A 23,785-nucleotide genomic window follows, 5' to 3' on the forward strand; every position below is an offset into this window, starting at 1 on the left:
TCATTTAAATCACAAAATAAAGTAAAATAATAATAATAGTCTTTGTAATGATTCTCAGTACTTTAGACATATTAATACCAATCCAAGATCCCACAGATCCAGAAGCATTTTCTGTTTGAAGTTCTAGTGCTGTCAGAGCATACGGAGTTTCCTCCTCAGAGGAGTTCAGTAACACCCAAAGCAGCCCCTTACTCCATACATACCCAATTCTCAGACGCAGGGGGAGGAAAGAATGAGTCCCTTTGCCAAGGCCTAGAGCTCTAGGGCTTCAAGCCTTAGTCTCCTTTGGGCAGGGGGGTGGCATCGAGGGTTTTCTGACAGCCTTTATCAGGTCACCCATTCATTCCTCATTCACTCAGCACGTGTATGTTAAGTGACCTGCTGTGTGCCGAGCCCTCTGTACACCGATATAATATCCTGCATCCAGATCTGTTGGAAATGTTTGGAACTTAAACCTTTAACAGTTAAAGGAGTGAGAGCTGGTGTGGCAAAAAATCTGTGATAGTGAGTAGGGTAGGTAGTCAGTGAGGGGAGTAAGGAAGCTTTATTTTCTCAAATCATTCCAAGTCCCTTTTCTTTCTTTTACTTGTTGAGTTTCACACACTGAAGGACTAGGAGGGAGTGGCTCCAAGAGCTCACAGGTCACTGGCAGATTGCACTGTGCCCAGCCAAGACCGTACCTTGGGTACCAATGACAATTGTTAGAGCAGTGTGTTTCAGCTCCCGGCACAGAAATTGAATCCTGGACGGACTACCGAGGGGCCCCTGCCAGCCGCTGGCTCCAAAGTTGCTTTTGGCTCTGGGTTGGTTATGTGGAAGTTGGGGGCCAGACTCTTTGCTCAGCTTAGCAGCTTGTATTGATCTCCGGAGCTCTTTTGTCTCCTCCTCTCAGTGGAAGCCTCTCCTCCTTCTCCCCCTCTCTCCCTCTGCTTTTCAGGCTCTTCCGCTTTGCTCTTCTGCTTCAAATGAATTGAAATCTCCGCGAGCCGCCACGGCACTGATACTTTTATAAAACTGTCCTTGCTCTCTCTGCATTCGTCCAGTCAAGGGTATCTTTGCCTGAGGTCGGAATGGTGCTGTTAGTACTGGTGATGATTGCATAGCAACACAGAGCAGCTCGGAGAGGGGAGGAGGAGGAGAAGGAAGAGGAGGAGGAGGAGAAGGAGGAGGAGGACAGGGAGGTGGGAGAGACCGGGAGAGTGTGCACACAGCAGCTGTCGGCATCCCTGTCTGAGGGACTTCTTTGCTGATTCACAGAGACAGCCTAGCCTGGGCCTCCCGGCTTCCAGCTACCGCCTGCTTCGCAGACCTGACGGAATCAGAAGGTAGGCCACAGAGAAATTGTTTCCGAGCCTTGCCCTCATTCAGCTGGCTGAAATAAGGGAAGCTTCAAGGGTACTGTCTAAGGGGGCTGTCTGTATGCCTGTTCTTGTCTGACTGCATGTGTCTTTGAGGAAAAACTTGCATTTAAAATGCTTCTAATGAAGTAGCAACTGATTGGATTCATAAAGAAGGAAAAAGATATCCGAGAATCATAACTCAAGACAATTACAAGAGTAATTGTGATCTAAAGGAAGAATAAGAGAAAGGAGGTTTGTTCCTCTGATAGAAATGGGGTGTTTATTTATCTTCGATTTTTCAATGACATGCTTTTTGTCCAAGGGTAGATTTACTGGTAAGAGGGAAGGGGCGTGTGTGTGTGTGTGTGTGTGTGTGTGTGTGTGTGTGTGTGTGTGTGTGTGGAAAGCATTTACTCAGAGAGGCAACAGTGGACCTCCAATTTTCTGAGCAAATGAGTATTCTGGCCAGGAGACAGGACACAGGAGTTCTTCCCAGAAGTAAACTGGGTTGAGGCCTCAGAGCCCCGGGTGAAGGGCTCAAGGCAAGCCTGCACTGACTTCCTGACCCCCTTCATTTTCCCCATTGTCTCTTCTGTCTTCCTGTACCAGAGAGGCACCTTTTACCTCTCCAGAGCATAGTTTGGAGTGATTTGAAATAGAGCTTACTTCTCTAGAGTCCAACACCCCATTTCCTTCCACACTCCTGCCTCTCCTAGCCTCAGGCTAAGTGCCACAACCTGGTACATGGGCCTGGGACTGGAAGGGTAAATATGCTTTATCCTTCTTTTGATAGGTAGATAAGGACAGACCTTGTGGGTTCCAAGCAGGTGAGGTGGCTGGGAGTGGGGAGAAGAGATCTTAGGAAAGGAGATCCAGTGTTCTGTTTTGTCAAGAACATGGCACATACTGTCAGGAAAAGATCATACCTTTCTGCTTCCCTTTCCATTGTTCAAAAGAACAAAGGCATTGAAAATCTCCACATATAGACGTTTCCAAAGGAATCTTTATTTCTCAATTAAAGACTCCCAAGTAAATCACCTGCCCAAAGAGTCCAGAGGAAGCCACAAACCCCAGCAGATTCTTCTGAGATTTGAGTGTGTGTGTGGGGGGGGGGGGTCCTAAGGAGTCTCAGGACTAGAAGTTTGTCAATGTCCTGTTTCTGAAAGAAGATGGAGTTGCTCCTCCCCTGCCTCAAAGTGCTGCTTCCTGGCAACTCTTGATATGGGATAAAGGCATGAAGGAAGAGACTTGTCCCTTAGGACCTAGCTGGGTGACTCTGAGCTCCCACCAGGAACAGCTTTCAGCTCCTCTGTCACCCAAAGGAGGGGAGAGGCCTAAAATGTAGATATAAAGAGGCCATCTAGGGCACAGCCTTCCCATCATATGTGCTCACAAGTGTCCGCATCGATCTGCCATAATGCCTGTGTGAGGAGGTTACAAGTCATTAATGGAGGTAAGAAGAGAGTTTATAAACAGAGAAGGCACTCCCTGAGAGAAAGCCCACTCAGTGGAGTCTAGAGCCTTTATTACAGTGTAATTTATTTCGTGTGCATATGAGAGAGACGGAGGCATGTGCCATGACTCTCAGGTGCAAGTGAGAGGACAATTGGCAAAAAAAAAAAAAAAAAAAAAAAAAAAATCAGTTCTGCCCTTTCCACCATGTGGGTCTCAGGAATCCAACTTCAGCCCTTAGGTTTGCCAGCAGGTGTCTTTACCCACTGGGCCATCTTGCCAGTCCTTCCAAAGGATTCCAAACACTGACAGCTAAAATCTTTCTAGGACAATAGTTTTAGGAGAATGTTAATAGATTCCATTTAAAATGTGTTCGGGGGGCAGGGGTTGGAAATGCTTTTTAACTGAATTGCCCTCTTGGAGAGTGACAATGTCCATAAAGCACACTAAGGGCTATGAGGCACTCTGCTTTGCATAAATCTGAATAATGTTTTGACATGGGAAACACTTGAGCACTTTACCAGGACGGCTTTAGCATCCTGCTAACCAATTAACCCACCAGACAAACACACAATCATCCGAAAACAAAACTCTCTAAGACAATCTGCTCCACCATTGTATTTTTCAATGCGCAAACCCAAGAGATTAGTAAAATTGCTCTCCTTTCTGTAGTTAATGACTGGCTGGAAGATTTTCTCCTAATTCCCGTCTGACTACACCCAACTGCCAGATCTCTAGTAGCTTCCCTCCTTCGGAAGTAGTCCTGGGAAAATGAAGAAGGTCTAAGGAACAATCTTTTAAATTTTGAGTGCAACATCGGCATTTATTACATTGCATAGTCTCTTGTTATGTCTGAAAATGATTGGCTTTCCATTTAGCATGGGATTTGTTGTATTTTAAAAAAGCACTGTGTTGTGAAATGTTTTTGTACATTCAAAGCAGCATAAAGCACATAAGAAAGACATAGTAAGATCTGGACATAATGTGATGTTCAGGTTAAAAAAGACATTACCAATAGAGTCTATGTTTCCATAATTAAAGCTTCCCCACTCCACGGTATCCTGGATGTAGTGTTTGCTATTCTCTTTCATTTATTCATACTCTAATCTTTACCATGTGTGTGTTTAAAGAACCTATGCTGATGCTTCATGTATGTTAAAAGTTTATTCCAATGGTGTTCAGTGTATGTATTATACTGCAACTTGTTTTTTAATAATCAATATTATACTTGTGAAATATATCCATGTTGAAATATGTGGCAATAATTCACTCATTTTTCAAGAGTGCATTTATGAACATAAGCGAAATTTAGTCACCCATTCTGCTGCAGGTGGATGTTTAGATCTCTAGCTTGCCTCTATGACCCCTCGGCTTCTGTGCTCCTTCTTAGGCACTTGAGTTTGGGTGAATGCTTCTGTCGGGAAGATTATTTGGTGTGGAATTGTTCACTCACAAAATATGAGCAACAGCATCATTAGAAGTCATTGCGATTCCCTCTCCAAAATGGCTTTCCAACTTACATTCTGACTAGCGGTATAAGAAAATTCCAGGTGCTGGGGATTTAGCTCAGTGGTAGAGCGCTTGCCTAGCAAGCACAAGGCCCTGGGTTCGGTCCCCAGCTCCGGAAAAAAAAAGAACCAAAAAAAAAAAAAGAAAGAAAAGAAAATTCCAGTTTTGTTGAGTTCTTTGTCTCTTAGAATAAAATTATCAACTACGTGGATGGATCTTAAGACTTTTGAGTGGGAAATACATTTTATTTCTCAAGAAGACTTTCCAGGTCTTACCTCAGGAACACATTCCTTGTTTTCATTTGCCAATTAAGGGATTGCTTTACTCTCACGGGTCTCTTCCAGTTTGACAGTTGGAGTTTCTCTGATTCATTAGTTGAGGTATATCCTAAGTAGAAACTTGGCTTTGGCCAGAAACTATAGGAAATTATTTTAGGAAGACATATATAATGTGTGCCTCCTCTCTTACTACCATACTGTCTAGTAGAAAAGCCACATTGTGAGAAGGAAGGTGGTCATGTAGCCTCACCTTGGACTGAGGCAAGGAGTCTGTAGCAGTGGGAAGACTTCCGTTGTCTGGTTCTTTCCTACACATATCCACCTTAAAACTCAATCTTTTTTCTCTCCTGAGAATAATAAATGGTTTGTCAAAAAAAAAAACCAAAAAACCCAGGGTTTTTTAAAGAGAGAGAGAGAGAGAGAGAGAGAGAGAGAGAGAGAGAGAGAGAGAGAGAGAGAGAGAGTTTCATTTATGCAGCTCCCTAGAAGTGTCAATAAACAGTTTGCAATATATTTGTCTAGGCTTTCTTTCTGCATGTATTCACACATAGATTGGTAAAGGCATTTACAAAATTCGCCTTTTATCAAGCATACTATTTAACAGCTGTTTTCTTTAACAAAAATATACATGTTTGGCATCTGTAGTGGTTAGCTTTTTGTCAGCTTGACACAAGCTAGAGTTACCTCAGAGGAGGAAAGCTTCGCTGAGAAAATGCCTTGGCAAGATCGGGCTGTAAACAAGTCCACGGGGGCATCTTGGGCACAGAGAGATCAACCCACTGTGGGCAGTGCACCCCTGGGCAGAGGGTTCTGTATAAGAAGGCAAGATTAGGAAGCTGGGAGGAGCGAGGCAAAAAGCAACATTTCCCCATGGCTTCTGCTTCAGTTCCTGCCTCCCGGTTCCTTCTTTGAGTCTCCGCCCTGACTTCCCTCTGGAAGAACCTGTAAGTCATGGCAGCAGAAATCAAATCAAGACATAAGCTATGTCCTTTTAGCAACTACATAGCAATCCCGTATGAGCGGCCTCCATAGATAACATTTGAGTGCTTGCTAAACACCAGAGAGCATGAATTAGCGACTGGCAACAAGGCAATGAATGAGGCGGTTTTCCATGACTACAGACTTCTCTCCTCAGTCCAAGGTGAGACTGCATGACCACATTTCCTCTCACAATGTGGTGTTTTTGCAGCGTGGCAGTGAAAGAAGACGCACACATGCTCAGTCTTTTTGTTCACCCCATTTTAGAGCTGTAGCAGCTGAAGTAAAATAAGGTTAGAGAGTTTGTGCAGATTTTCGTTAGTAAGTGGCAGAGCCAGATGCAGAGGCAAACGCTGCGGCTCTGGGCCCATGCCCTTAACCATCATGCTGTGCTTCCTCTCTGGCATGGTCCACTGTCCAGTCCCCTGGTGACGGACATCTGAGGCAATTGCACATTTTTGCTCTTTGACACTACACAACAGTGGACATCCTTGTCCATTTCTATAGCTCTCTCTGTAGTGTCAGTTTCTAACTGCCGGGTGTTAGGTGGAAAGAGTTGATTTGTTCATTTTAAAGTATCGATTGAGCTCCAGACACTGGAGACGCTCTGAACTCAAACTGAGAAGCTTGTCAGTCCAGAAATTTATTTCTCAGATGTCCTGCAAAGGGCATTTAAGTGCTTTCCTGGGTCCATCAGCCTCATACCGCCCCAGACAGTCACTGCATTCTGCTTTTGCGTGTGCGTGTGTGTGTGTGTGTGTGTGTGTGTGTGTGTGTGTGTGTCTGCCAGTTCTGTTTTTCTATGATAATCTCTATTTGCTGTAAAGAGATGCTTCTTTGATGAAGCCTACTTTACAGGAGGGAAATCAGGCCCTGTACTGGAAACCAACTAGCTTCATGGGGCTAGTGAAGTCATGGACCTTATAAAAAAAAATCTCCCACTGCCACTTTGCTAGACCAGCAAAATTCCTTACGATGTTCAAAAATTATCCTTACACTCACAAATAAATGTAGATACCACCCCTAGACAAAGTACTACAGGCAACTAATGGCTGCTAGGAGAAGGAAAATTAGCATCTCCCAGGCTGAGTCCCTTTACTGGGGGTTGGCCAACACAGAGTGGTGAGCCCTGAAACCATAGTTACAGTACCAGCAAAAACAGACTCAGCAGGTTGCATTTATATTATATGTCTGTTTATATACATATACACACTGTGTAAAAGAAGTATATGCTAAAAAAACATTAAAAGCAATACCACCACTTGGGAAAGTGATTAGATGATTAGGGTAGAGTCATGATGACTAATGCCTACTGGCCTTATTAAGAGGAGGGAAGAATGAGGAGGGTCAGGAAGGCATAAACACATAGAGATGCAAGGGCACCACCGTGATGTGACACAGCCTGGACTAGGGTCATAATGCTTGTTTCACTGCATTCACTTCTAAAACTCTGAGCTAAATAAAATATAAAACCATTTCAAATGATTTTGTTTTTAGATGGGGTTTCTCTGTGTACTCCTAGCTGTCCTGGAACTCACTCTATAGACCAGACTGGTCTCAAACTCACAGAGCCTGCCTCTGCCTCCAGAGTTCTGGGATTAAAGTCATGTGGGACCACACGCTGCCTAAAATAATATTTTTAGTTAAAATAGAATTAAATTGCTTTCCCTCCTCCCTTTCCTTCCTCCAGCCCCTCCTAGCTACTCTCCTTGGTATCCATCATTTCTCCCAAACTCTGTATGTATCTGTGTTTAATTTATGGCATTTTCATACATGTATATAATGTACTTGAATCTCAAACACACACAAGCACACACGCACACACACATGTACATACACATGCATGCACACACAGGCACATGGCCACATATGTTACTTTCTTTTGTTCCCCACTCTCTTCCTCTATTGTCCCTCATCTTTCCAACAAGCTCCCTCCTCTGCTTGCTAGGGGACCAGTGACAGCAGTGCCTCACAATGTGGGCTCTAGAATTTACAGAGAGAACATAATGTAATGATGAAGAACTTGCATTCTGAGGCAGAACTGCTTTAGCTGTTTGCCACATGGTTTCAGTATGACCAAACAAGCTACTTTCTGTCTGTGTACCTGTTTTTTCATTGTATGTTGAGATCACGACTCTTTTATAAGATTGTTGTGAGGACTATATATTATATATTAACATTTAGTTAACTCTTTAGAATGAAGACACACACACATATACATATATACATACATACATATGGAATTTTGTGGGAGTTTTTTTTTGAGACAGGATCTCTCTTTGTCACCTAGGATGTCCTTAGACCCATAATCCTCCTGTTGCAGACTCCTGAGTTTTACAGGTATGAATCACCATGCCTGGTTAGAAGAGTATAACTACTGTTGTTTATTTGGGTATAGAAAAGTTACTGCATCATTCTTTCCACCAAACAAATGAAGAACTTGTCTTAGTTCTTTTTCTGTTGCTGTGACAAAAGGACTTGGGTAGAGGCCAGAGAGATGGCTCAATGGTTAGGGGCACTTGCTCCTTTTCCAAAGGATGCTAGCTCAATTTCCAGCACCCACACCAAGTAATTAACAACTACCTGTAACTCTAGTTCCAGGGGATCCTGGGCCTCTGGCCTCCATCAGCACTGGCATATACCTACAGACAGACAGACACATACACAAAGTGAAAAAAATGAATCTTCTAACAAACACTTGGGGGAAAGTAACTGAAAGAGAAATGGTTTGTTTTAGCTCACCGTTCAGGTATTACATCATGGTTAGAGTGCTGGTTGGTTTTCTTCAACTGGACACAAACCTAGATGCATCTGGAAAGAAAGAATCTTAAGTGAGAAAATTCTTTCATTAAATTGCCTTCCTATAGAAGGTCTGTAGGGCATTTCCTTAATTAGTGATTTGATGTAAGAGGGCCCAACTCATGGTAGGTGGTGTGACCCCTGGGGTGGTGGTCCTGGGTTCTATAAGAAAGCAGGTGGATCAAGCCATAGGGAGCAAGGCAGAAAGCAGCACCCATCCATGTCCCCCGCCTCAGTTCCTGCCTTGGCTTCCCTCAGCAGATATGTAACCTAATGAACCCTTTCCTTCCCATATTGCTTTTAGTCATGGCATTTTATCACAGCAATAGAGACCCTGAGACAGCAGGTAAGTCAAGGACACAGGGGCTTGAAGTTGCTTGTCACATCACACCAGCAATAAGGAAATAGAGAGAGCTGAATGCTCAGCTCCTTTGTACATTTTATTCATTCCAAGATTCTCCACAGGGAATGGGCTCACCTTCGGTTAAAATGGGTCTTTTTTTTAAACATGGATTAACACAATGAAGGCAGTCTTTCACAGACATTCTCAGAGCCCACTCTTTTTTTTTCTTTTTCTTTTTTTATTAACTTGAGTATTTCTTATTTACATTTCAAGTGTTATTCCCTTTCCCGGTTTACGGGCCAACATCCCCCTAACCCCTCCCCCTCCCCTTCTTTATGGGTGTTCCCCTCCCCATCCTCCCCCCATTGCCGCCCTCCCCCCAACAATCACGTTCACTGGGGGTTCAGTCTTAGCAGGACCCAGGGCTTCCCCTTCCACTGGTGCTCTTACTAGGATATTCATTGCTACCTATGGGGTCAGAGTCCAGGGTCAGTCCATGTATAGTCTTTAGGTAGTGGCTTAGTCCCTGGAAGCTCTGGTTGCTTGGCATTGTTGTACTTTTGGGGTCTCGAGCCCCTTCAAGCTTTCCAGTTCTTTCTCTGATTCCTTCAACGGGGGTCCTGTTCTCAGTTCAGTGGTTTGCTGCTGGCATTCGCCTCTGTATTTGCTGTATTCTGGCTGTGTCTCTCAGGAGAGATCTACATCCGGCTCCTGTCTGCCTGCACCTTCAGAGCCCACTCTTAATCTAGATAATTCCTCATTGCCTACAAGGTGATTCTAGCTTCTGCCAAGTTGACAATTCACACCAGCCTTCACAGGCTCCGGTGGCATCTTAGAGGAAAGTGGGGAGAAAGGAGAAAGTCGCTGCTTTGAAACACTTAATATATTTACATGATGAAAATTCAAAAAAGCATAAAAGAATGTTGAGTTTAAAACCTACATTTCTAAACTGGAGAGATGCTTCATCAGTTAGGAGCACTCATTGATCTTGCAGAGGACCTGGGTTCAGTTCCCAGCACCCATGTTGTAGAATGATGTCATTATGCAGCAAGGCGGGTCCAGGATAAGGCATAGCCTATCATTGGATGAGAAGGATGGGTAGACAGGGAAAAGTCTAGGAAGGAGGGAGGAGGACAAGGAGCAAGGCAAATCAAGATGGAGACTACAAAGCAGGATGATCCAGATCCAGGTGGACTCAATTTTATCTTGTCTAGGTGGGCAGTTTAAATCTTTATTAATTGGCAGTGAATTTATTGTGTGGATGTATTATGGATGGAGTATTTAACATATAAATCTAATTGCTAAATTACAAGTTTTGGAACTTTGATTTTACCCAGCAAGGAGACTGTGTGTGAAAGCGACTGGCAGAGAAACAGCTGGAGCCACGTGGAATGAGAATGAACAGGAACTGGTTCCGCTGCCTTTTTAATTTTTACCCCAACACCATATTTTGCTCACAACTGTCTGTAACTCCAGTTCCAGGAGCACACACATAGTACAGGTACATACATGCAGGCAGACACTCAAACACAAATAAATAAATGAATAAATAAATAAATAAATAAATAAATAAATAAAATCAATCCATAAATTTATATTTCCTGTTGGTGACATGAGATTTTTATGGTGTAGATTACAATTTTATTTTTCCACCTGGTCTGTGATTATGTTGGGATGTACGTACAATAATTTAATATATTTTGCATAGATCTCCAATACACTTTTTTATAAGCATACTGATTTTTAAGGGAAAAAATTCCAAAGAAATGGAAAAGAATTTCTCTACAATAGCCATTCACTTCCCTTTTCCAATGGTAACAAATTATTTTATATACTTCCAAATGATATTTTGGAAATATATAAATAGAAGGGCATATTTTCATTTTTGGGAGCAAATGAAGAGTAACCATCTTGGTTTATTTCTTGTCTTTAAATTTATGAAAATATATTTTAACTATGTACAGTGGTACATGTCTATGATTTTAGCTACTTAAGAAGCCGAAGCAGAAAGACCTCAATTTCACGGCCAGTCTGATAAAAAGTAGAATTCTGTCTCAAAACGGAAAATGGCTAGGGATGTAATTCAGTGATAGAGCACTAGCCTAGCATGCATGAAACTCAATCTCAAGTTACACACACACACACACACACACACACACACACACACACACACACACTTGCACATGTGTGCACACATGCCGGGTCTATTTAACTTGTTTACATTTATTTATTTATTTATTTATTTATTTATTTATTTATTTATTTATTGGATCTACATATAACTGTACATGCACAGTGTATGTATGGAAGTCAGATGGAACTCAGATTGTCAGGCTTGAGCGCTGTTGTCCGTGTCTACTGAGTCATCTCATTGTATAACACACACACACACACACACACACACACACGCATGCACGCACGCACGCACGCACACACGCACACACGCACGCACGCACGCACGCGCGCCATAGAACAAAGCAGAAATCAAGGGCTCTGGATAGGTTCAGTTATATCTCAGCATGTTCATCTGAAAAAGAAATTATAATTCTTTGCTAGGACAGCCTTGCCAGATTATGCTAAAAATCTTTTTTTCTGTTTGCTGGCTTGCTTGCTTTTGTTTATTTCTTTGTTTGAGACAAAGTCTCACTCATCTCAGGCTGACATCAAACTGCTATGTACTCAAGAATGACTTTGAAATCTCCATCCTCCTCTCTCTTCCTCTTAAGTGCTGACCACAGTGCCTGGCTCCTGTGTAAAAGAGCCTGAAAGACAGTTTAGCACGCTTCAAGCTCACGCTGTACAGAGTGGGAATAATAGTGTTTTGATGCCTGCCAATCTTAAACACTTACATTTGACAGAATAGCAAAATAAGTCCTAAATCATTGTGTTCCTGTGCGTACAGACTGATTACCTACACAAGGCCTGCACAAGATGGGGCCCTTCAACAGTCAATCATGAATGGAGGAGGGGCTCAGGAGGCTCCACCCCTCCTTGAGGAGTTATTATTGGCAGTTAATGGTTGCTTGGGGGAGGAGTCATTTTCTTCAGTGGTGTAGTCACTGGTTAGTTGTCCATGCTCCAATGAACAACCTCCTATTTATGTTTATGCAAATAACCCTAATTAAACTCCGTAAGCAAACGACAAAACAAAAAGGAAAAACAAAAGTAGAAGGGGAATTTGTTAGGGAGGAGAGGTTGAGCTGGCTGGAGAGCAGGGAGAGAAGGTAATCGGGAGTGAATTTAATCAAAATACAGTCTACGCACGTACGGAAATGTCAGTGAATAACAAATGTAAAAAGTGAGGCTTAAAGAGGCGGAATGGCTTAAGGTCATAAAACAAAAGGCTGAAAACAGAGGATTCTGGGACTGGAAGCTGGGACAGGAAGAGGTGATTCTTTTTGTCTGTGTTATGTTCATCTTTTGGGGAAGGAAATTGAGACAGGGTCTCTTTCTTATGTAGCCCTGGCTGTCCTGAAACCTCCTTTATAGACCATGCTGGCCTTGAACTCACTGAGATCCACCTGCCTCTGCTTCAAGACCAGTGAGATTTAAGGGGAGGGCCACCATGACTTAAAAGGTATGATTTTTTTTTATTCCTCAGTTTATCTCAATTTTCTCTGGTGACAGGTTAGCAGAACAATGAGAAGGAAAGTGATATTTTTTAAAGAATTCTGTTTTGTTGTTGTGTTTATTGGAGCAGGGATTTCTCACTATAGCCCTGGTTGGCTGGGCACCTTGCTATGTAGATAAGCTGGCCTTGAATTGGTGACAATGTTTCTTCCTTTGCCTCTGCAATGCTGGGATTGCAGTCAAGTGTCAGCACACTATATTTTATAAAAAGCCACTCTCAAAACAGTTTACAGAAGAAGAAATGCAAGTGTCTACTAAACAGGTGTGGAGGGGCAAATCTCAAAATTGACAAAACAGGGATACATGCTGTTGGCAAGTGTTCTAGGAAGTTAGCACACGCATACATTGTTTGTGGTAGTATAAACCAATGTAACTTTTTTCTAAGATGCTTTAAATATACATGTCAAGTACTAAGGTCTTTTGGAGGGCTTTTGGGGAGCTTTTGTTTCTCCCATTTCAGGAAATTATATTGAGGATCATAATTATGCAGAAAGTTGTTCACTGCAATTTGAATTCTAAAGCAAAAGAACTATAAATATATGACCACATCATAAAATGAATTGTGGTATACCGATTCAGTAAGATAGGATATAATGATGATTATAGGTAGCACTCAGCCATGCCCTACTGCCAGGAAGTATGTTAACATGACTGACTTTAATAATAAGAACAATTTCATAAGGTCAGTACTATTCTTATACCCATTTTACAGATGAGAGTACTGATGCTCTGAGAGATAAAGGTATTCCAGGCCACATTGTTGGTAGTTATAGAGTGTAGATTTCACTCTGGGTCTGGTCCAATGCCAGAACCAATGACCACAGCACTCTCTGCAGCTATTATAAATCATGTTTTGATTGGGTCTCCATCAGTTACTTACATTCCGAAGTATCTTCTTCTCCTCCATTGGTTAGGTTTAGGGTTGCTGATAAGAGACAGGATGTTTTCTGATGTGTTTGCTTTTGTATGTAAGTGATAGTATGCCTTACAGCTTTAGAAATTGTTTCTTTGGTTTGTATTTTTGGCTTCTTGACCTCAGGGTGCCAGGGAGGATCTTACTTTGCCATGCTGTGTTGAGTTCCAAACATCTCTGGAATTTGCATTTATTTCTCTTGATTTAGGGATGGTTATGTGGCTCTCCTATTATATAGATTCTCCGTGTGCTCTGTTTTGTCTCAACTCATATCCTGTGCTTTGGTGTTTTGACCCAAAATTCTTGGAACTTATGACTATGCTCATTTGTTTTCTCTTTTAGTTTTTTGAAGCAGGATCTCTCTACATGTCCTGGAACTTACTACGTAGACCAGGCTGGCTTTGAATTCACAGAAATCTACCTGCCTCTGCCTCCTGAGTGCTGTACACTTTTTTCTTATTGATGTTTGTTTGTAACTGTGGTGTTTTGTTGACCTTGTCTGCCATCGCTCATATTCTGTGTTGAGTCTATTGGTGATGTTTTCACTGTTTTTAAAGTTTTGATTTATTGATTTTTCATTTCCAACATTTCATTATTAAATTTGTTTGTTTATTGTTGGGGAGTAATTGTTGAGGGTTGATTTCTCCATTTACTGAGTATTTCCCATTGATCAAACTCAGGTTGTCAGACTTGCTGGCAAGCACCTTAACCCACTAAACCTTCTCATTGGCCAATTTTCTAACTTTTCTATTTTATCTTTTCCTGTTTTCCAAATCCCAACTTTCTTGCTGAACTTTTCTTCCATGTTACTTCTTTCTTGCCTAGGTCCTGAGTTAGAGTCATGTGCTTACTGTAGCCTCTTTGGGTTCACTGATCATCTTGACTGGTTAACCTTCGAAGTCAACCTAACATTTACTCATTTCCTTTATCTTCGAATTCAGTGACTGAGGAGCTGTACTCTGGGGGATGAGTCAAGATGCCTTGCTCTTTCATGTTTTCTTGGCTTTCTGCACAACTGCTCTCTACATATCTCTTTAGTTTTACATGGAGATGTTTTGATTGAACAGCTTGCTTTGGAGGGCTCTGTTCCCTAGGACAATGCAGAGAGGGGAAAACAAAGGATTTGGGATGGGAATTCCACTTGCCTTCCCCCCCAGCAGTGACTACATGGCAGAGAACTGTTCAGTTTAGAGTACCCCTAGTTAGCTCAATGCTCATTTTCTCTGTGCTTTCCAGGGTTACCATCCCTCACTACTTCCATGGATTTCCAAAGCGCTTCCTCTCCTCTCTTTGGAATAGGCTGCTTTTAGTTACTCTGACTCTTCTCCTGCCCCAGGTTACAGGCAACCAGTTTCATCTTGTCTTAGTGAGGATTTTATTGCTGGGAATGGCCATGACCACAGCAACTCTTATAAATGAAGACATTTAATTGGAGCTGGCTTACAGTTCAAAGGTTCCAGTCATTATTGTCATGGCAGGAGCGTGGCAGCATCAGGGAGACATGGTGCTGGAGAAGGAGCTGAGACTTCTACATTTTGATCGGAAGGAAGCAAGGAGAGAACTGACTTGAGCTTCTCACACCTCAAAGCCAGCTCCCCACAGTGACACGCTTCCTCCAACAAGGCCTCACCTAATAATGCTCCTCCCTAGAGGCCAAGCATTCAAACACTTGACTCAAAAAGTGGCATACATGTCCTCCAAAACACCTGGGACTTAACCAATATGTTTCTCAAAGACAAAATACTATATCTTTCCATCTGTCGGTAATGGATATCTCTAGGTTATGATAATATGATAGCTTACATTCAATTCCATCCTACAATTTATTTCACATTTTCCAGCTCTTCTGTAAAGAGTGTACATGAAGGTTTAGTAGTAGAGCTCTTGACTAGCATTTGAAAGGCCCTGGCCCTACCTCCAGTGCTACAAGTAAATACATAAATAAATTTCAAATGAAAACCTTTTAATGGCTAAAAATGTAGTTCAGTCATATAGAACTTGCTTAGTATGCCTGAGTTTCTGGATTCAATTGCTAGCACTGCAGGTTAAAAACACCTTTTGAATTGTAAGAACGTGAACTACTTGTGAATTCACCAAAAATAAAACTGTTCTGGACTAGCTACCTTTGAACTCTTCAGAGATCTACCTGCCTCTGCCTCCCGAGTTCCGGGATTAAAGGTGTGCACCACCACATCCATTTCAATAAGTTATATTTCACCTGAGTGACTGATCTTTTACTGTTGGTATCTGAATGAGGGAATCATATTTTCAGCCATCCTCTGGCAATCTTTTTGTAGGAAGAAAACTGTGGAGTTGTGTAATTGTCGGGGATTTTAAATCATGACAAAGTGTCCCTCATGCTACAGACCTCAGACTCTGAAATAGTCCTCCATCTTGGCTACCATGAACCCTTGAAGAAGAGAGAAGGGTACTTGATGCATGAAGTCTACAGATGTCTAAATGTGTTAAGTGTTTTCTCATTCTGGAAGTTCTAAAAGTACAGCTACTATAGTAGGAGTGAGTGGGTGAAGTGAGACTTTCTTCATCTTAGGAAGGGACCTTTATATATAAAATGTTGGGAACTAGTGGAATAGAGTCTAAAAATGGTCACCATTTTATCATCACCACCGGGAATCAAAGATGATTGCTTCTTCCCCTTTGGAGGAGGGACTGTTTTGGCCACACATTAAAAGAGATTACCGTTATTATTTTCAAGTATCAATGTTGCTGCTTCTCCTCATGTTGTATGCATTTATTAAGCTGCCACTTGGTTTGTGCATCTACTTTTTTGTTCATCCATCTCCTTTTCAAAACTCAACAATCCTGATATGTAAGGCTAAATGTCTCCAGTATAGCCGATTATGTAACATTGTCCTCACCCCTCACCCCACCAAATGTCTTCTTTCCCTGTATTTCTGCTCTTGCTGTTGGCAATGTTACCCATCTAACTCCCAAATTAGAAATTTTGACTCCTTCACCTCCCTTACCTTTCACATCCAATTGGTCACTGAGTCCCAAACATTTTACCTCTTCAGTGTACCTCAAAGCTTGCTGTCTGCTCACACATCCTGCCTACCTGTTTATTATATTCTGGCTTCTCGGCATGCTCTTCCCCTGGGAGAATCACCACACAAGGCAAGTAGAGGGAAATATGGCCATGTCACTTTCCTGCTTAAAATCTTCAGTGCCTCCCTGTTGTCTACAAGACAAAAGCTAGAATCTTTTGTTTGTCCTTCAGGACAGGGCCTGATCTGGCGCCTATTTTGTTTTCTCTTTACACTACACATGATTTTTATTTGCCACTCGGAACATTCTTTTTTATCTTTCCTACCTAATGCAATCCCCTGCTCTTCCATGACTCATCTACCGTACACTTCCTCTAGGGACATTTTCATGACACGACTGGATAGAATTCATCTTGTCCTCATCGCTTTCTAAACTGCATCCCATCACTCGTTTTAATATTAATGCGTGTGACAATTTATGGTCTTTATTCTCCCTGTTTCTTTTCTCTGTATGGAACCTCCTTGGAGCAGGCACTATGTCTTCGCCCTGTCTGTGTCTCCTAAACTCTAGCCACACTGAATTCACCTGAATATGCTTTGCCTTTTTGTGACATCAGCCTTTAAATAGATGGGTCAACAATTAATGCCCTTCTCCCTCTCTCTCCTTTTCTAAATAGACAAACCATTCTGCCTTATCCTAAAAGCAGTCTCTTTGTTGTGTGTGTGTGTGTGTGTGTGTGTGTTAGAAGCAGTCTTTTTGTAGTGTGTGTGTGTATTTGTGTGTGTGTGTGTGTGTTAGAAGCGGACTCTTTGTAGCGTGTGTTTGTGTGTGTGTGTGGTGTGTGTGTGTATGTGTGTGTCTGTGTGTGTGCATGTATGTGCAGGAGCATATGCTTAATGTGCATGCATTTCTATGGGAAACGGAGCTCAACCTCAGGAGCCTCCTTTTTTTAAACAATTTGAGACAGAGTCTCTCATTGCACGGAGCTTGACAAGTATGCTAGGCTGGCTAGCTGCTGTGCCCCATGAATCTGCCTATCTCCCCCCCCCCCCAGTGTTAGGATTATGAACACATGCTATTTTTCTTTTTTCTTTTTTCTTTTTTTTTTTTTTTTTTTTGGAGCTGGGGACCGAACCCAGGGCCTTGCGCTTGCTAGGCAAGTGCTCTACCACTGAGCTAAATCCCCAACCCCATGAACACATGCTATAATGCACACTTTTTTAAAACTTGTGTGTTCTGAGGATCAAATTAAAGTCCTTGTGCTTATGGAGCAAGCACTTAACTGACTGATCTATCTCCAGAAGCCTTCAAATGCAGTCCTTCTGAATCTGGGTAATCTTAGATATGCCTTGTACCCCCATAACCTAGGCTGGCCTTGATCATAGTATTTGGCATGTGACTATTTTATTACAATTATTAGCTTACCTAAAAGCTGCCTCTTCAGCCTATATCATAGTAATTCACCTTTATGTCTTTAGCACAAAGCATAATAGGTAACAATAAATACGTCCTTGGCTAACAGTCAATCATTTATGGCACACGATATACAATAGCTGACCTATTGGGTTCGTTAGCTGGGGATGCCTGTCTCATGGCTTGCTGATTCGTGCAGCTGTTAAGTGATGCTAACTCCAATGGCTTCTCCTAGGCTTAGCTCTAAATCTCTTCTCATTACACTTCCAGGTGTTTGATGCTCCACAGTTGGTCTACTGCCAATCCTCACCCTCCATGAGCCTTGGTTCTGATGCAACCTTTGGTCATGCAGGGATGCCCTTACACCCTCCCACGATGTCATGAGTGGCATGCTGCTGACAGGTTTCATCACAGCAGCAGCCTCCGAAACACCTGTCCCCAGCCTCAGGTAAGTGTCCATTAGTAAAAGAAAGGCCTGTGTCAAAAGACTGGATCTATATGAACAAATATGGCACCTATAGTTCATAAGGTGCAAGGAAACTCGTGTGTATATGAAAACCCTCCCTTAGATAGCACCGAGCCTGCAGCAGCTCACCCCTTACCAGCCATGAGGTCGCTAATGAGGGACATACAGCAAAGAAAGATGTACAGCTAGGCAACCCAATGGCTCATTATGTCTAAGGCAGGATCGATCCCATGTTAACCCCTTCTGAGGGTTATAGGTCTGGGGAGGCCACAAAGGGATATGATTCTTTAAGGCATGGCCTAAGAATCAATCTCTCTCTCTCTCTCTCTCTCTCTCTCTCTCTCTCTCTCTCTCTCTCTTTCTCTCTCTCTCTCTTTCTCTCTCTCTCCTCCCAGTCTTGGAGCTCCTGGATCATACCAGCCTCTCTCTTCTCTAGGAGTATGGTGTTGTGATGTTGGTGGTAGTGGTGGTGGAGTGTGTATGTGTGCCTTAGTCAGAGTTTCTATTCTTGCACAAAACATCATGACAAAGAAGCAAGTTGGGGAGGAGAGTGTTTATTCAGCTTACACTTTGCTGTTCCTCACCAAAGGAAGTCAGGACAGGAACACACACAGGGCAGGAACTTGGAGGCAGGAGCTGATGCAGAGGCCATGGAGGGGTGCGGGTGCTGCTTACTGGCTTGCTTCCCTTGACTTACTCAGCTTCTTTTCTTATAGAATCCGAGACTACTAGCCCAGGGATGGCACCACCCACAAGGGGCTGTGATAAATCCATCTTGTGTCAAGTTGACACACAAAATAAGCCAGTACAGTGTGTGTGTGGGGGGTGGTGGTGTGGTGTGTTGGTAAATTGGTGAGAAGTAGCAATCTAGAGAGGAAGAAACCACCTTTCCTGACAATGAGAAAGGATGTCTAGAGATAGGCATTCTTTGAGTTTTCCTGCGATGCTTTTGGGTCTAGAGACTGTTCTGGCATAGAGAAGTGCTGTGTATCCTAGAGAGTCACAGATGAGCTGCAGTGCTGAGTCTCAGTGCTAAGGGCACAGATAGCAGGTGAGTCTATAGGGAGAAGGGAAGCACACAAACAGTAGACCGAGAATACAAGTGTTATGGGAATCATTTGGGGAAAGCTAAATAAGGAAAAGTCAAGAGCCAGAGGAGAGTGAGTGAGGTCAGGTTTTTCTTAGTTCTTGGTTTTTTTGTTGTTGGAGGTGGTGGGTTTAGGGTGGATTGCATTTAGCCAGAGAGAAATTCAACTGCAAGGTCAACTTAGAGGATAATCCGCCTCTTCCTTGGGGTGTGGTTCTCAGTGTCAAGATTGAGAGGCCTGAATCTTTCTCTTTTAATTTTCTCTTTTTTAAATTGCATTTCTTTATTTACATTTTAACTGTTATCCCATTTTCTGGTTTCCCCTCCAGAAACCTGCTATCCTACACCCTGCTTCTAAGAGGGTGCTCCCTCACCCACCCACCCACTCCTTCCCACCTCCCCGCCCTGATATTCTACTACACTGTGGCATTGGGCCTCAACAGGACCAAAGGTTTCTTCTCCCATTGATGCTGGACAAAACCATCCTCTGCTGCATGTGTGGATGGAGCCGTAGGTCCATCCCTGTGTACTCTTGGGATGGTGGTTTAGTCCCTGGCAGCCCTGGGGTATCTAGTTGATTGATGTTGTTCTTCCTATGGGGTTGCAAACCCCTTCAGCTCCTTCAGCCCTTTCTCTAACTCCTCCATTGGGAACCCCATACTCAGTCTAATGGTTGGTTCCAAGCATCTGCTTCTGTATTTATAAAGCTTGGCAGAGGTTCTCAGGAGACAGCTCTATCAGGCTCCTGTCAGCATGCACTTCTTGGCATCAGCAACAGTGTCTGGGTTTGGTGGCTGCATATGGGATGCATCCCCATGTGGGGCAGGCTCTGGATGGTGAGAGTCCTGAATCTTTCTGAGATACTTCCTTTGCCCACTGCCCCCCACACTCAACAAAGCTTCCCTGGGTGGGCATTCTTCAGTGTGCAGTTGTGAATGACATGGCACAGTCCCTCTTTTCTGTTTTCATGTATGTTTTCTTCCTGTAGGATTATTGTCTCAAGGATCTGGGGTATGGGTAGAGATCCATTGTGGATGGGGCATGGGTAGCAAACATCGTAGCCACAAAGACCAGAAAGAGAAAACAACTGATGGGAAAGAAAACAATTACTCTTCATGATTCGGTGGGAGAAAGGGGCTCTAGAGAACAGTGTGGGCGCTGGATGGGAGTTAGGAAGAAGAAAGAGCGCTGGAGAAGATGAAAGGCTACCACTGATGGCGCCCAGCTCATTGTGTGTTCTTCCCCAGGCCTGGTCATGGCTGGGTCACAAAGGGCTGTTTCCAACTCTGGGGCATTCCCTGGTCCAAAGGACTTTGTGACACTGGCTTTAGCCCAATTTTCCTAATACAAGTAATGCCTGTAGCTAGGATCTGCTCCCCACTCTTGGATACTCATCCCCTGCCATCCTCCAGCCATCCCAGTTGGCTCCACACGGGCCTCTAGAAAGGGTCAGGCAGCTGTGGCAGCTATTCCTGTAGGCGGACCTCAGCATGGAAACAATGTGGAACTGTGGAAAGCCCTGAAAACTGTGGGAGATAAATAAGGATAGCAACAGAATCCTTTCTGGTATAAACATGCTGTTTTCCAAACGTGCTCATGGGTGGGGCTGAGCTGACGAATGCTAACCTTTTGTTCAGGCAAGTCTACTGAAGAAGGAAAGTAGTGGTCATTTCCAGGAGAGGCTCTGCCTCAGCCAGTGGAATAATGGAAAGGGCTTCCCTCCATCCCACCCAGTACAACACAAGCTGGCACAGGAGTGTCTCCATCCCTGGCTCTCTGCATGAAGCTACTACATTTCATTGTCTCGCATCCTCATTACAGAGACCTAAAGGGATGGCCCGGAGCCCGTCAAGTCACTCAGTCCATTAGGGTATAGAGGTCTACTGATCATGGCTTTCGCTCTACCTTTCAACTCTCAAAAGCAGGGCGAAGCACTGCCTTGTTTTCACAGTGGCCTCCAGTGAATCTTCTGGCCTCTGTACTCACGGAGGATAAGCAAATGCAGAGGGATTCTGCTCCTCCAGCTTCCCAATGCAGCATTCCATGACCCTGTGGCCAGGTGGGCCACACACCTTCCTCCCTGCCTTGGGGGAGGTTCACTTAGATGAGAACAAGGCTTACTTCCCAAGATCATCTTCCATTAGGCGTTGTAAAACTTGCCTTCAAAAATGTATTTGCTGAACTTGTCTTATCTTTGTGTCCACTTCAGAGCAGGGCTGGGCCTGGAGGCGGTGAGTACTTTGTGTCTTCCATAGAAAGGGAAAGTTAGTCAACAGGAGCTGCCCTCTCCACACCCCTTCTCAGCACCATAGAATGCCCAGTCCCACTCCCACAGTCCTTGCCAGCCTGGGAGCTAGCTGGAATTCCCGGCAACAAAGCTCTGATTCACTGGGTAGGCTCGGACATGGCCGCCTCCTCTAGATTCCTGGGGGGTCAGTAAACAAACAGGGTAGCAGCCCCTGCCTCCTGGCCTGGCTCAGCTCTGCCTGTCACCCAGAGCACGCTTGCTCAGAGCTCTTCAAGATTCTGCCTGTCTGCACTCACCAAACACGGGGTCCCGATTCCTGCTGAGGGAAAACCATGGACCACTCTGATCCTGCAATGGACTCCTCAGGCGGCACAGGTAGGGTTGGCACACAGGCTGCAATGAGGGGCTGGATTCTCAGCTTGTCCCCCAGAACTTGGCAGACCCCTCACTTTCCTTTCACGTTGTGATCCTGAACTGCAGTTTTACTGGGATGATTGGTGTCCTAATTGCCTGGAGACTCTCATAAGACTCGTCTTAAGACGAAGAGAGGAATTGAGGAGTCCCAGCCACTAGATGGGCCGGCTAGATAGGCAAGCACAAGGAAGACTGTGGGCAGACACAGAAGTCACCTTGGGTAGGGTGGATCAGCTCAGAAACAGATTGCTTTCTCCAATATCCCTGCCTTCACCCTCTACTGCCCCCTGGCTGGGTATTCCCAGCACTGTGCTCAGGGTTTGATCAACTAGACCCCTAGACCCAATAGTACTTACTGGGCCTTACCACTGCCCAGGACAGCAACAGTAGAGAATGAGTCTGAGAACCCTAGCTGCACTTTGGCAAGCTTCAAGACTGAACCCCTTGACTGCCGACATTGGTCAGAGTGTTTTTAGTGCAAAATCCAGGATGTTCCTTTAGCCCTTTCTCAGGGCACGTTCACCTTCACGACCAGTGCCCTTGGAAGATTTGTGGGCTTTTTGACTGAGATTTGAAGTGTGGGTTAAAACTGGAGGAGGGGGTGACCTCAAAGGCCTAGGTACATTTGGAAAGTAGGGTATAGGGAACTGGTCACGTCGTTTGGCTTATCTGTGGCTTCTCTGAATCTGTGTGGGGCAGCCTCTCAGCTGTATTTTCGAAAGCGTGGGTAAAGTGGGAGCCCCCATGGATTGAGCCTGTAGCTCAGGTTGAATACTGTGGTTGCTCATGCTCGGGCAAATTTCACCTCGATTCTTAATGGATGCAGGAGCCCATTTGCATAGTAATCCCAACCCAATGTCTAACAGGGGGTAAATAACAATAACAGTACACTGAGCATCTATGTCTCACACCTGTCCCAAGAGAAGACCCGTCCATTGGTGAGACTCTAGAGTCCTACAGCTCACTCCCTTGAATACACACCTGCACAAAACAGGACTGGATTTCAAGACCCTGGGACCAGGCTTTCTATCATCTCGTTCACTCGTGTCCCACGCTTAGCTCAGCATGAGAAAGTCCAGGTACCCACAGAATATTTGTGTTTCTGTCCAGGTTAGAGCTGCGGTCACCATCCCTGCACCACCTTGGGATGGTGCCGGGGATCCCTGCCTAAGTCCAAAGCTCTTGAACGGGTCTGTTGGAGCCGTTGGCCCCCTGGAACCATCAGCCATGAATCTGTGTTGGAATGAAATAAAAAAGAAGTCTCACAACCTCCGGTAAGGACTAACTCTTAAAAACAGTTGCTTTAGGAATTGGCTAGGACAGTATTGGGCTCCTTTCGTTGTTGCACTTTGTGTTTGGGTGGCCCCCTGACCCAGCCTTACTCTCTACCTTTCCCCTTCTTTCTGTGGCACTAGAGGAAGAAACCTGGGTTAGAAGTCAGGCTATTTCTATTTTAATTCGCTTTTAGTAGGCGTGTCATCTTGGAAAAGTTGCTTGAGTTTTCGGAGCTTTAGCTTCCACTTGGTTTTATTTTGTTCTGAGATTTCTGTGCAGGCTGGCTTGGAACTCTCTGTAGAGTGCGGGCTGGCCTTGAACCTTGGAATCATTTTTCCTTTGCCTCTTCAGTGCTAGGGTTATAGGTGAGCACCACCACACCTGGCTTTGTTTGTTTGTTTAGGAAAAAGAAATCAATGGAAGAATAAATAATACCTATCCTTCCTACTTCACAGTATTGCATTGTACGTTCATATAACATGAGAAAATCCACTCTAAACCTAAACGTGTTGATATGTAGATAAAAATGAAGTGATCTCCCCCTCCTCTCCCTCACCACTGCTCAGCTTTGGAGGGGTTCATCTGTATACACTCGTCCCCTTATTGTATTTTGTACTATTTACTCATTTATTTA

General features: G+C 43.9%; 1 protein-coding gene across 6 annotated transcripts in view; it reads left to right on the top strand.

Annotated features, from left to right (window-relative positions):
* Positions 1-660: 660 nt before the first annotated feature.
* The window catches only part of Drp2 (dystrophin related protein 2), a 50,661-nt gene continuing 27,536 nt past the window's right edge, over positions 661-23,785 (top strand). The window contains exons 1-4 of one of the 6 annotated variants that reach the window (XM_008773433.4): positions 661-803; positions 1,258-1,325; positions 17,932-18,109; positions 22,987-23,150. In XM_008773433.4, the coding sequence (XP_008771655.1) occupies positions 17,993-18,109; positions 22,987-23,150 (281 nt within the window). In that variant the 5' untranslated portion in view covers positions 661-803; positions 1,258-1,325; positions 17,932-17,992. Of the gene's footprint in view, positions 804-928; positions 1,326-17,931; positions 18,110-19,921; positions 21,838-22,986; positions 23,151-23,785 lie in introns of those variants that run through there. The other 5 variants (NM_023971.2, XM_063280291.1, XM_063280292.1 and 2 more) reach the window with 5 other exon arrangements.

This window comes from Rattus norvegicus, chromosome X (assembly GCF_036323735.1).
Source record: "Rattus norvegicus strain BN/NHsdMcwi chromosome X, GRCr8, whole genome shotgun sequence".
NCBI lineage: Eukaryota > Metazoa > Chordata > Mammalia > Rodentia > Muridae > Rattus > Rattus norvegicus.